Below are 13,891 nucleotides of genomic sequence, written 5' to 3'. Positions count from 1 at the left end.
GTCTCACTGTCATTGCTCATGTGAGCATTGAAGTCACCCAGTAGAACGATGGAGTCCCCAGAAGGAGCGCTCTCCAGCAATTCCTCCAGGGACCTCCAGAAGGGTGGGTACTCTGAGCTGCCGTTCGGTGCATAGACACAAACAACAGTCAGGACCCGTCCCCCCACCCGAAGGCGGAGGGAGGCTACCCTCTCGCTCACCGGGGTGAACCCCAATGTGCAGGCGCCCAGCCGTGGGGCAATAAGTATGCCAACACCTGCTCGACGCCTCTCACCGTGGGCAACTCCAGAGTGGAAGAGAGTCCAGCCCCTCTCGAGAGGGCTTGTACCAGAGCCCAAACTATGTGTGGAGGCAAGTCCGACTATGTCTAGTCGGAACCTTTCTGCCTCACACACCAGCTTGGGCTTTTTTCCAGTGAGAGGTGACATTTCATGTTCCAAGAGCCAGCCTCTGCAGCCGGGGATCGGACCGCCAAGGTCCTCGCCTTTGGCCGCCGCCCAGCTCACTATGCACCCGACCCCTTTGGCCCCTCCTATAGGTGGTGAGCCCATTGGAAGGGGGACCCACGTCTTCTTTTCGGGCTATGCCCGACCGGACCCCATGAGCGAAGGCCCGGCCACCAGGCGCTCGCCTTCGAGCCCCACCTCCAGGCCTGGCTCCAGAGAGGGTTAGGGACCCGCGTCCGGGCGAGGGAAAACAAAATCCATATATCTTTTTCATCATAAGGGGTCTTCTGAGCCGTGCTTTGTCTGGCCCCTCACCTAGGACCCTTTTGCCATGGGTGACCCTACCAGGGGCATGAAGCCCCAGACAACATGGCTCCTAGGATCATAAGGGCACGCCAGAAATCTCGGTGTAATTATTGACTCAGACCTAAACTTCCACCGCCATCTTAAGTTTATCACTAAATCTGCCTATTACCACCTGAAAAACATAACTAGAATTAAGGGGTTTCTGTCTCAACAAGATGTGGAAAAACGTATTCATACATACATTTTTAGTAGGTTAGATTATTGTAATGGCCTCTTTACAGGCCTTAACGAAAAATCCATCAGGCAGCTGCAGTTGATCTAGAATGCTGCAGCTGATCCAGAATGCTGCTGCCAGAGTCCTCACAAACACCAGGAAACTAGATCATATTACACTGTTTGTTATATCGCTACACTGGCTTCCTGTGAGTCAAAGGATAGATTTTAAAATCCTACTGCTGGTCTACAAAACCCTATATGATCTCAGACCAAAATACATGCTTGATCTACTTGTTCCTTATCAAGCATCCAGACCTCTCAGGTCATCTGGAACTGGCTTGTTGCGTGTCCCAAGAACAAGAACCAAGCAAGGAGAAGCGGCATTCAGTTATTATGCTCCTCACTTGCGGAACAAACTTTCCATAGATTTGAGGTCTGCTCACACTGTTAGCTCCTTTAAATCAGGGCTAAAAATGTTACTGTTTAGCGCAGCGTATTCTTAAATTAAAAGCCTCTCTTTTTAAATTTTATTATATGATTTTTTAATGCTCTATGTTCTTTGTTTTTTTAATCATTTTTATGTAAATCACATTGAATTGCCTTGTGTGTGAAATGCGCTATACAAATAAATTTGCCTTGCCTTGCCTTGCCTTGCCTTGCCTTGCCTTGCCTTGCCTTGCCTTGCCTTGCCTTGCCTTGCCCTGCCCTGCCCTGCCCTGCCCTGCCCTGCCCACAAGCGAGGGTAGGATGGAACGTGAGATTGACAGGCGGATCGGTGCAGCGTCGGCTGTAATGCGGACTCTGTACCGGTCCGTTGTGATGAGGAGAGAGCTGAGCCAAAAGGCAAATCTCTCAATTCACCGGTCGATCCACGCACCTACTCTCACCTATGGTCACGAGCTATGTGTCATGACTGAAAGAACAAGAGCCGGGATACAAATGGCCAAAATGAGTTTTCTCTGCAGGGTGTCCAGGCTGGGTGAGAAGCTTGGTCATCCAGGAGAGACTCGGAGTAAAGCCGCTGCTCCTCCATGTTGAGAGGAGCCAGATGAATTGGCTCGGGCATCTAACCAGGATACCTCCTGGACGTCTCCCTGGGGAGGTGTTACAGGCATGTCCCACCGGCAGGAGACCCCGTGGATGACCCAGGATGCGCTGGAGAGACTATGTCTCTCAGCTGGCCTGGTAATGTCTTGGGATCCCCCGGGATGGGCTGGACGAATTGGCTGGGGAAAGGGAAGTCTGGGAGTCCCTCCTAAAGCTGCTGCCCCTGCGACCCAACCCCGGATAAGCGGAAGAAGATGTATGTATGGATGGATGGACCAAACTGCGTTAGACAGAAACCCACGTAGAATCAAAGCAGGCAAAATCGAGATTTAGACAATACTCTCGCCTGACTTGTGTGCAGGTAGCATGGGATAGTTCCAGCTCAGTGACTGTGGATATGGGTGTGAATGGTGGTTTGTTTCTACGTGTGCCCAGTGACTGACTGGTGACCAGGGTGTAGTCTGCTTTTTGCCTGATGTCAGCCAGGATAGGCTCCAGCACCCCCAGCAATCCTGAACAGGATAAGCGGTGCTGAGAATGGATAGTTGGACATACAATACATATCTGCTGCTCGTCGTCGTTGGTTGGGCATGGGCAAAATCAGGACAAAAACAACTTGACTGTTACTGTGTGTACCAGACATTTGCCATAAATGCATTTTAGAAGACATAATTTTCTTCTGGTATGATTTTCTGTGCATTGTTGTTCATTGTCATTGCAAACACAATACAGGGGTTCCTCGGTTTACGACGTTGATCCATTCCTACGCGGCAACGTAAACCCAATTTCGGAGTAGGTCGCAACTGTAAGAAAATGAAACAGTACAGTAATAAAAAAAGAGAAAACAATTATTTACCTTTACTATGGCTTGCACACTGGAAGGGGCGTTGCAAGAGAGAATGACGCAACAGTCCAAAATGGCGTATATCATGTGAGTGGGTAACACTGTCTTTCTCCGTCTACAGCCTCTCTCGTGGTGTTTTCCCCCGCCGCGCACACCGACTAGTTCCTGCGCGCGTTACAAATCTTAGGAAGCCTTTACGATGCTTACGACTCAAAATTGTTTAGGTAGAAAAAATTCTTTAAATATATGAGATGAAATATGAAAAAAATAATTTAAAAAATAATATAAGAGACGTGGATCGTTAACATGAAACAACGTAATTTGAGGCCGTCGTAAACCGAGGACCTCCTGTAGACTCTGTACAGGACAGTAAGCAGCAGAGGGCTGTGTGGGTTGCAGAAGATCACTCATATAGCCTGGTATTTTGACGAGCCGTATTCGCTCATCTGTGCTGTTATGATGTAAAGTCAACAATAAACAAGTAATGTCATATCACTTGGTTTATTGTTGGCTTTACAGGCACACAAACATTTGATTACCCACTTTTTCATACTTCCTAGTGAAGTCACCGTTTATTTTACAGTTAGCTTTGGAGGCTGAAGCTTGCTGTAAGCCTCCAATTCTATCAATGGAAGCAAATGCATGCAAGAGTAAATGGGGCAGCTGGTGTTTTTTTCTTTTTTCTAACAATTGTATTTAATTTTTACATTTTACATACAGCCCTGCATTTGGCTGGCAACTGGTTCAGGATGTTCCTCGCTTATTGCCGATGACTGCTGGGATAGGTTCCAGCATGCCGTGGAGACAAGTGGTATAGAAAATGGATGGATGGATTTTACATAGTCAAAAGGTTCAGGTTAGTCCCCTCCCTGTTGTGCAATATTTGCATGTTCTGCATGTTTTCCCCAGGTAATCAGGCTTCTTCCCACATAAAAACAGAAGAAAAAGCATTTTATGTTTCATGAAGACTATAAATGTGAACTAGTGTTTTATTACGGAAACCATCTCTCACCTCAAGTCAGCAAAAATTGGCTCCAACTCAGCCACTATACATTGAGTACAAGCAAAATATATGGATGGATATTTTAATTGACAACAAGGTGTTTTAATATGGGCGCAGGTCTAGAACAAATAACACAATCCGACATGAGCGAGCATTTCATGTCGGTAAAATTCCCATCTTTTCACCTAGGCATTTGGACGGCATGTTCAAGCAAAACATTATATTTCAACAAATGTGATTGATGTTCCTGGTTGCAATTGTTTCAGAAAAGAAAGGGCCAACAATAGATTGGGAGGTTTAGTGAGGAATATGAAAAGACACATGTACATTCTGTCCATCGAATGCCTCCGCATAAATATTTTCCTTTCCTCCACGTGAATTTAAATATTGTGGTAGTGTATAATCCGCCTTTGACCTGCTCCAGCAGATTTTATGAGGATCTTAAGGTTCTGTTCAAAACCTTTAAAGCAAACTTGGAGATTTTAACATCAACTGGAGGGAAAGTCACAGTAAAAAAGACAACTCAAACAATGAACATTGAAATTTGACTACCATCATTTAATTAATGAACCTATTCAAATAACAAGAAGTGAGCAAAGATTAAAAAATATATATTTAATTGTGTTTAATAAAACTGACAGGATAATAAAATCTTAAAATTTTGGTTTATGGTTTATAATACCATTATATGATATTGAGAGATACAAGGTCATTTCACAAAGTAAAAGTGAAAAAGATCCATAAAAATGAGACAAAGCTGCCAAAGGAAAACCTCGAGGAGATTGGAAAAAAAAAAGAAATAAATAACTGTTGAAATGTATTTACATTTAATTTTCAAAAGTGGTAGATACGTTTTTGAAAGAGTGTAAAATTGGTCAAAGGAAAAAACTACTTCCTTGAATTTCTACTGATATTAAAATAATGAAGAAAAGGGAAGTTTGAAGTCAAGTTGTGAAAGAAATACATCAATATAATGTCAATTATGATCTTAAACTTCTGTCTAATGCAAAGTGAAATGGAAAAACAATGTGGAAAAAGTTTCATTATTTGATAAATTCCAATGTAAACTCAGATTTTTTTATATGAACTCATAGTGGCAGGAAAAAACTGTCTGGTCACTGTATTTAATGACTTTCATTTCTACTGTTAAAGCCCGGACATCACAGTTTGCATCAGACAGAACCTATTCAATAAATGATTTAAACAACTCAATCGCCAAGGATATGTATAATTTAGATGTTGTGTTTAAAAATGAATACATCCTAATATCCTGTTTGAGCCCCTCACTCATATTAACAGATGGATCACCACAGGTCAGTTTGCTGTAGACTGGCTAAAGATTCTTATCAAGCCAATTTTTAAATCAGAGAACACTCAAGAAGCAACCAATTATTATCAGTCTTCTGCCCGTCATCTCTAAGTGTTATAAAAAATATTATTTCTACAATACAATATCTGGGAAACATTTTGGATTCTCTACAGTTTGGCTTCATACATAATCATTCAACAAAAAACAAATGTCTACTCATAGAGCAAGTGAAACAATCGGTAGACAGGGCAATATTCTTGGAGCAGTGTTCCTTGATTTGAAAAAGGCTTTTGATACGGTAAACCATCCATCCAGGCTTTTGATACGGTAAACCATCCATCCATCCATCCATCCATCCATCCATCCATCCATCCATCCATCCATCCATCCATCCATCCATCCATCCATCCATCCATCCATCCATCCAGCCATCCAGCCATTCAGCCATCGTACCGCTTGTCTCCAGGGTCGGAGGTGTGCTGGAGCCTATCCTAGTAGTCATCGGACAGTAGGAGGGGGACAACCAGAACTGGCTGCCAGCCAATAGCAGTGCACACAGAGATGAACAACCATCCGCACTCGCACGCACACAATTTGGAGTGCTCAATCAGCCTGCCATGCATGTTTTTGGGATGTGGGAGGAAACCGTAATGCCCGGAGAAAACCCACATAGGCAAGGGGACAACATGTAAATTCCACACAGGGGAATTGAGCCCGCACCCTCTGATCTGTGAGGTGGACGTGCTAACCAGTGCCCCACCATGCTGCCGTTACCTAAACCAACTACCTACCTACCTACCTACCTACCTACCTACCTACCTACCTACCTACCTACCTACCTACCTACCTACCTACCTACCTACCTACCTACCTATTTTACCTACCTAAAATACTACCATGACCTATTATTATCAAAACTCATTACTCCACTTCTCCAAATGTTTGATGTGCTGGTTCCACTCATACATGCAGAAATGTGAACAATGTATTGTCATTAATAATTGTAGATCCTCCTTTCAGAAATCTCAAACAGGAATCCCCCAAGGAACAACCCTCGGTAATCTTCCTGAGACATGTTCAGAGATCAAGTTTCAGATGTATGCTGATGACTTTGTTGTTCTTGTAGATGGCAGAAACTCTTTAGTACTCAGTCAAATATGTAATCAGAGATTGAATAAGATCTCCTCTTGGCTCCAGGAATCAGTTCTCACCGTTAATACACAGAAAGCTAAGTGCAATGAACAATTAATGAACTCGGGAATTTTTTTAAATTGTGAAAGAAAAAAAATACCTCATAGGGAGTTGAATCTTGGTCATTGTATGGAAAAATCATGATGTTAGGTTTTAGCATCCGCGACCCCCGTGGGGACAAAGTGGTACAGATAATGAATGCATGGATGGGTTTTAGCATTTTCATACATGACCTTCTGATAAGTTAAAACTAAACAATACAACAGCAACAAAGAAACAAGTGGGAGTTTCAAGGTTTTTATTGTTTACTGTAGAAACACTGTACATAAATTACTTTCTCTGAGACTAGTATTGAACTGTTAAGTGGAATTTCTCATCCTTCAACATAAAAATGATGAATCCATAACACATTAACTTGTCTCAATTGTCTTGACATATGATGTAAATGCTCTGTATTAGTATGTACTGTCTTTAAAAATTATTCAGATTGCCTTCCCACCCTTGAAAACAAACACACAATAAAATTCTAATAACACAAAGACCTACAGTCAATGGAAAAACATACACACTTGATTCTTGATTACTTACTCAGTCACTGACGGCAATACACTCTCCTTTTTAAGAGACAAGCAAATATGTTGAGAGAAGCAACAGTTACTACTCACAGCAACTCCGCCCCCCCCCACCCAAAAAAAAACCAAGACAACATGTTTCTATTGCAAGCAATACTACCAACTTTGACCGATAAAAACATAAGTTCTATGCATTATAAGACTGAGTCACATTTTGCAGAATTGTAGGACTCTTGGACTTGGAAGAAGATCAGTGTTATGCAGAACCACACAGTCCATCCAAAGAGATCCATAAACACTCACAGCACTATCCTATCTCCTTATTGGAGCTGTTGATGTATCGGGGATGCATATGAGGAGTTCATGAGAACTGATCAAACATATCATAGATGGCAATATAAAAAAAAAAAAAAAACCCCAATTTAAAATGTCAGATTTTGTTGGGTTAAAAGAATAGTCCATTCCTGGGGTGGTGGTGATGATTGTAGTTACAGTAGTAATGGTATCTGTAATCGTATGTAAACACTTTTTTCTTCATTTTTATAATCTACCATTTTCCCCAATGCAAATACAATACAATGTTTTGATAAAATACAAAACAAACATATTCAAACAGATTTATCCTTTACCTTCCTTCATACAAATCATAGTCATTTTATGTGCTATTCTCTCTTGGAGAAAGTCCACAACAGTTCTGCTTGATTGTGCCAGCCATAAGCAACAAGGGATCCTTATAGACATTGGCCCGTGAGGGGTCAAACAGCAATGGTGAAAGTTACATCTGACTCCACGGTTTAACGTTACAGGCAACATCCACTAGGGATCCACAGACATTTGTTTTGTTCACTGCTCCGACAGTTTAGAACTGTTGAAGTGCTCATTTAGCTATGACAGCTGTTGTCTATGCTATTCCAGTCTGTACTTCTGATGTAATCACAGCTTGACAGCATGATACACAACATTCAGGCTAGCCCCACCTTCCAAAGATTGAGTGAGAGGCTGGCGCATGCATGCATATGCTGTTTATTCAAAGGCATTTCAAAGAAAGAGAAAGAAAGCGAAAAGAGAGAAAAGAAGAACCTAAGAAGGAAAGACTGTCAATAGACTGAAGGTTTTCTTGTTTCTTGGAATTTAAATCAGATTGTTATTGTTTCATATCAGTAATGTTGAACTGATTGTTTCATTATCTTTGTAGTGCCTTATTACTTAGAGAAAAATAGATATGCAAACATCGAGGCTTTTTAGTGTCTACGTTGGACTCTGAAGACAGTTCAGTCCGTGACATCCATTTATTGTTCAAAGACAATTTGTTTTTCATCTTTTTGGAGTCTTCGACAGTCCTCAGTGTAGAAATAAAGCCTCAGCTGATGCCCTGTTACCTCCTCCCTATTTCACTCTGACGCAAGAACTGGATGTTGTTGGCACTGTCAGCTAGCTCAGGGTACTGCTCTATGGACAGGACGTAATACCCGTCATAACCCAAAACCTTCCCACCACTCAGCAGCTGCCTTTTCTCTCCCTCTGTCCACAGCCGAACTCCCTCCTCGCCATCTCTGACGTGCTGCTGTTCACGGGTCCAGGCGCTTGTCAAGGCCCTCTGCCTGGCGTGCTCCAGGACACGTGCCTTCTCCTCGTCCAGCGTTGTCCCATAACGCACGTGGAGTGCCAGGGCCCCATACTGCAGCTCCACATCAGCAAAGCGGCGTGTTCGGCCATTCATCACCGTTGTAGACTGTGACACGGTCACATTCACGCCATTTTCCAGTGATTTACGTCCCGAGGTGAGGCGAAGAGCGCCAAGATCATTCTCGGGCAGGCTTGTCTTGATGAAGTAGTGGGTGTCCCGTCCTTCCACAGTAAAATGCAGATCCTCCAGGTAAAATGCATTGTTTAGGACTGCGGCCACTTTGATGCAGTCCTCGTTGGCAATGTTGAGAGCACTGGTCACCACGCGGCCTTGGATGACGGCAAGCATCACTCCTTTCCCAATGAGAGACTTGATTGTCGCAAACCAGAGCCACGGTTTAGTGTAGGCCATATGGCGTCGACTCAGCTGGATTTCTGGCATCCGCTCGAAAGACAGAAAGGCACGCGACTGACGTGTCACCTCCTGCTGGATGCCTGAGATAGACTGCCAAAAATCAGATGTACAGTACAAGTTAAGTTTAACTTTACTTGAAACGCATATATACACATTAATAAAGATAGATTCATAAAAACAAAGAGTAAGTTACGATGAAGAAGCAAACTTTTTTTACAAAAAGGAAAATTATGTATTTCAGCTTTCGTTTGAAATAGCAAAATTAACCTAAAATAGTTAACAGGTGAACCTAATTTGACCTGTAAAGGTTTGAATGCACCAGTCCAAATGTTCGTTGTTCGTTTACTTTTTTGCTCAATGAGCCAGATTTACAAATTATAGGTATTATAATTTGTAAGGCCTGAAATATTGAACAGTTGGACTTCAAAAATCTAAAAAGATCCAATTCAGTTCACCGGTTTAAAGTTTGGCGCATTTCAGATTTCTGCTGAGCACAACAAATAAAGAAATCACAGCCAGTTTGAACATTTTGTTTCAAAAAGCTTGTTGGTCAGCCTAAAAAAATAAAGCTAAATCAAATGTAGAACATCATAATAATACTGTCAGTATTAAAGTAGAAATCAACCTGAAGGATTTTTTAAAGGAATACACTGTATGTGTAAGCAATTGTAAAAACTTGGTATTCGGGATAACATTACATTTCTGGAATAAGAGTTAAACAATGGTAAGATGGACAGATATACTTCATATTCTTGCGACTAGAGAGCAAAAATGGCACCTCCCTTAGGTGAGTGAATGCCATGTTTTGAAGGTACCTTTGGGGAATGAATACTTGTAGACAAAAGTTTCAAAACACTGTTAAGTAACTATGACCATCTTTAATCAAACTGGAAGTTTTGGTTTGACTTTCCCTTTAAAACTCAAGTCACTTTGGTTATGTAACACTTTAGGATTTAGGAGAGTGTGTGTCTTCAAAGTCGAACAAAATAATCCAGTGTGTTCATCCTTGAAAAACTAACCATCAGTACACAACTCCACTTTTTGTTTCCTGTTGTCACTATTGCTTTCTTTCCCTGGTAAGAAGTGAATGTGTGATGATCTTTTCCTTAACATTGCTTTGTTGTTATTTCATTTGCAGTTTCCAGTGGACTTCAGGAGAAACCCTTCACCACTTCCACCCCTCACTATCTTCTATAATGCTATTCCCTCCACAGACACCTTCAAGTTCCTGGGATCCACAATCTCTCGGGACCTGAAATGGACCGGCCACATAAACTCTGTCCGGAAGAAAGCCCAGAAGAGGCTGTCCTTTCTGAGACAGCTCAGGAAGTTCAACCTGCCACAGGAGCTGCTGAAGACTTTTTACTCTGTCATCATCCAGTCTATCCTCTGCAATTCCATCACTGTCTGGTTTGGATCGCCCAACAAACAAGACAAGCACAGACTGCAACGGACAATCAGGACTGCGGAAAAGACCTGAGGACCTCTCCTGGACCACCAACACTGCGTCGCTGGCGAAGAAGGCCCAGCGCCGCCTGTACTTTCTGCGGAAACTCAGGCGGGCAAGTGCTCCTCCCGCCGTCATGACCACATTCTACCGTGGCACCATTGAGAGCGTCCTCTCCACCATGGGTGGTGGCTGCTCTGAGTACAACATGAAGGCCCTGCAGCGCATAGTGACCACTGCGAGTAAAATCATCGGGGCTCCACTCCCCTCCCTGAAGGAAGTTTACGCCTCCCGTCTCACCCGCAAAGCGGCTGCGATTGTGTGTGATGAGAGTCACCCCGCTCACTCTTTGTTTGTACTTCTGCCCTCTGGGAAGAGATACAGATGCCTGCGCTCCCACACCACCAGACTCAGGGACAGCTTCGTGCTCCAAGCTGTCCGGATCCTGAATTCCCTCCCCCCTCCACCCTCTGCTACATGACGTCCTGTTCTTTTGCGCTATGATCTGGCTGCCTGCTATTAGCGCGCTTGCTCCATTTTGCTGCTCTTATTTGTCTATTTATTTATTTATTGTTTATTATTTGGGTTATTTGCTTATTACTTATTTGTTGCTCTTGTCTGTTCGTTTTTACTCTTTGTGCTGTTTGATGTGAGTGTTGTGTACTGTCTAGTCACCGTGGCAAGAACATATTGTTCTTGCCAATCGCCTACTGCCATTGTCTGAGGAAGTTCTCCCAGAATCGCAGTGCGGTTTTCGCCCATCTAGAGGCACTGCAGACATGATCTTTACAGCACGCCAACTCCAGGAGAAATGCCGTGAACATAAACAGCCTTTGTTCATGGCTTTTATAGACCTGACAAAGGCCTTTGACACGGTGGATCGCCAGGCCCTCTGGAGCATCCTTCTGAGGTATGGTTGCCCAGATAAATACGTCAGAATACTGCGATTATTACATGACGGAATGACAGCCACAGTGCTCAACAACAGCTCTTTGACTGAGCCTTTCACTGTAGAGACAGGGGTCAAACAGGGATGCATCATTGCACCCACCCTGTTCTCTATCTTCATTGCCACCATACTCCATCTCATTGACAAAGAACTACCACACGGAATCCCAATTTGGTACAGAACTGATGGCAGGCTCTTCAACCTTAACAAGTTCAAAGCCAAAACCAAGATCAGAACCACCACGGTCATGGAGCTCCAGTATGCAGATGATAATGCCATTGTAGCACACTCTGCAGAAGACCTCCAGGGCATCCTGAACTCCTTTGCTAAGGCATACAGAGCCCTGGGTCTGACCGTGCACACCAAGAAGACCCAGGTGCTACATCAACCCCCACCCAACCAGCCATCTTCTTTGCCCATCATAAATGTGGACAACACTGCACTTGAATATGTCCACCACTTCCCCTACCTCGGCAGCCTTCTCTCCTCCAAGGCGGACATTGACTCTGAGGTCAACCATCGCCTGAGCTATGCCAGTGGAGCGTATGCCAGACTCCGGAAAAGAGTCTTTGAAGACAGAGACCTCCGGGTTGACACCAAGCTCCTGGTTTACAAAGCTGTGGTTCTCCCCACCTTACTTTATGGGGCAGAATCATGGACAACCTACCGCAGGCACCTAAGAGCTCTTGAGCAACACCACCAGAGAACGTTGAGGAAAATACTCAGGATCAAATGGGAGGACAGACGCACAAACATCAGCATTCTGGAGGAAGCCAGGATACCGAGCATCACCACCTTAATAATGCAGCACCAACTCCGATGGACAGGACATCTCATCCGCATGGCTGACACCCGCCTCCCCAAACAGATGTTACACTCCCAGCTGGAGAGAGGTCCGCGAGTCCCGGGTGGGCAAAAGAAACGTTTTAAGGACAACCTCAAGACCAATCTCAAGAAATTCCAAATAACATCTCAGGACTGGGAGCGCATCGCCTTGAACAGGAACCTCTGGAGGGCAGCGGTGCAAGAAGGTGCAGCACATCACAAAAAGGAACTCCGCCGTGTCGCAGAAACCAAACGACAACTCCGTAAGGAAGTTAGGGTTAGGGTTAGACAAAAACAGGCTCCAGCACACCCACAACCCATCACCACTTTCTTCTGCCCATACTGCACAAAAATATGTGGATCCCGGATCGGGCTCTACGCCCACCTGCGGACCCACAAGTAGACAACCCTGAGAAGAAGACTGTCATACTCGTCTCGAGTGACCGCCGATGATGATGATGATGAGTCACCGTGGGACGGTGGGAAACGTAATTTCGATCTCTTTGTGTGCCTGGCATGTGAAGAAATTGACAATAAAGCGGACTTTTGACTTTGACTTTGAAAAGATAATCGGGCTCAACCTCCCATCTATCAAAGACTTTTACCTGTCCAGGACCAAGTAACATATCTGCAGACCCTTCTCAGCCAGGTCACAGTCTGTTCAAACTACTCCCCTCCGGACATCATTACAGAGCGCTGTACGCCAAAACCAGCAGACACAGCTTCTTTCCCCAGGCTGTCGCTATGATGAACTCACACCACTCAGAGTCTCAGAGACATCACTGGGGAATAATATCCTGTTCTTGCCACTTAAATGTTGTTAGTCACCTGAATGTTGTCAGTCACTTAAATGTTGTAGAGGCTGAGACCAACCGGAGTCAAATTCCTTGTTTGGCATGCACAATCCTGGCCAATAAAGCTGATTCTGACTCACTTTTAAAATGAAATGCACAAACTTAGCCAATAAAGCTGATTCTGACTCACTTTTAAAATCAAATCAAATTCTCTCTCTCTCTCTCTCTCTCTCTCTCTCTCTCTCTCTCTCTCTCTCTCTCTCTCTCTCTCTCTCTCTCTCTCTCTCTCTCTCTCTCTCTCTCTCTCTCTCTCTCTCTCTCTCTACTAAATTGTGCATGATAGAGGTAAGAGAGTTAAGAGAGGAAGTGGAAAACAGGAGAAAACAAAAAATGAAAAATGTTGAGAGGTAGGGTTGTCACACGAACTGATATTTTCAGTACCAATTCGATACCAACACACAAAAAATGCGTTGATACCTGGTTTTGTGGTACTGTCAGAAGTGAATATTTAACTTTTCACTCGCCGTTTTTATAGATGTGACTTGAAGGCTCCATGCCACTGCTGCTCCTTTTTAATATATAAAGTTTACTATGCGGTTTAAGCAGTTTTAAATAAATGAATGATTTTAAAATTAAGTGGATTCTGTTGTTTTTTTATGGCGATACTGAATTAGTATCGAGAATCGTGAAAAATTCCAGGTATTGGTACTGACTACTGAAATTCTGGAATCTTTGACAACCCTATTGTGAGGGGAAGAATGAGTGGCTTTCCTGGATGCCTCTTCTCGCCTTATTTCCTCTTTCCTTATGCCTACCCCACACTACTTCTGTTCAATTCCCCATGTGAAATTGGCCCTTGATTCCCTCATGTATTTCTACTCTCTTGCTCTCTACAGTTCTT

At 43.6% G+C, this 13,891-nt stretch overlaps 1 protein-coding gene across 5 annotated transcripts in view; it reads right to left on the bottom strand.

Moving 5' to 3' along the window:
* Positions 1 to 6,648: 6,648 nt before the first annotated feature.
* The window catches only part of tenm3 (teneurin transmembrane protein 3), a 329,857-nt gene continuing 322,614 nt past the window's right edge, over positions 6,649 to 13,891 (bottom strand). For all 5 annotated transcript variants that reach the window (XM_085911853.1, XM_085911849.1, XM_085911850.1 and 2 more), the window contains one exon: positions 6,649 to 9,065. In XM_085911853.1, coding sequence (XP_085767979.1) covers positions 8,310 to 9,065 — 756 coding nt within the window. In that variant the 3' untranslated portion in view covers positions 6,649 to 8,309. The remainder of the gene's footprint in view (positions 9,066 to 13,891) is intronic.

This window comes from Syngnathus leptorhynchus, chromosome 5 (assembly GCF_054491065.1).
Source record: "Syngnathus leptorhynchus isolate UIUO chromosome 5, UIUO_Slep, whole genome shotgun sequence".
NCBI classification, from domain to species: Eukaryota; Metazoa; Chordata; class Actinopteri; order Syngnathiformes; family Syngnathidae; genus Syngnathus; species Syngnathus leptorhynchus.
The sequence above is the reverse complement of the archived record's forward strand: the minus strand, read 5'-3'. Positions and strand labels throughout refer to the sequence as shown.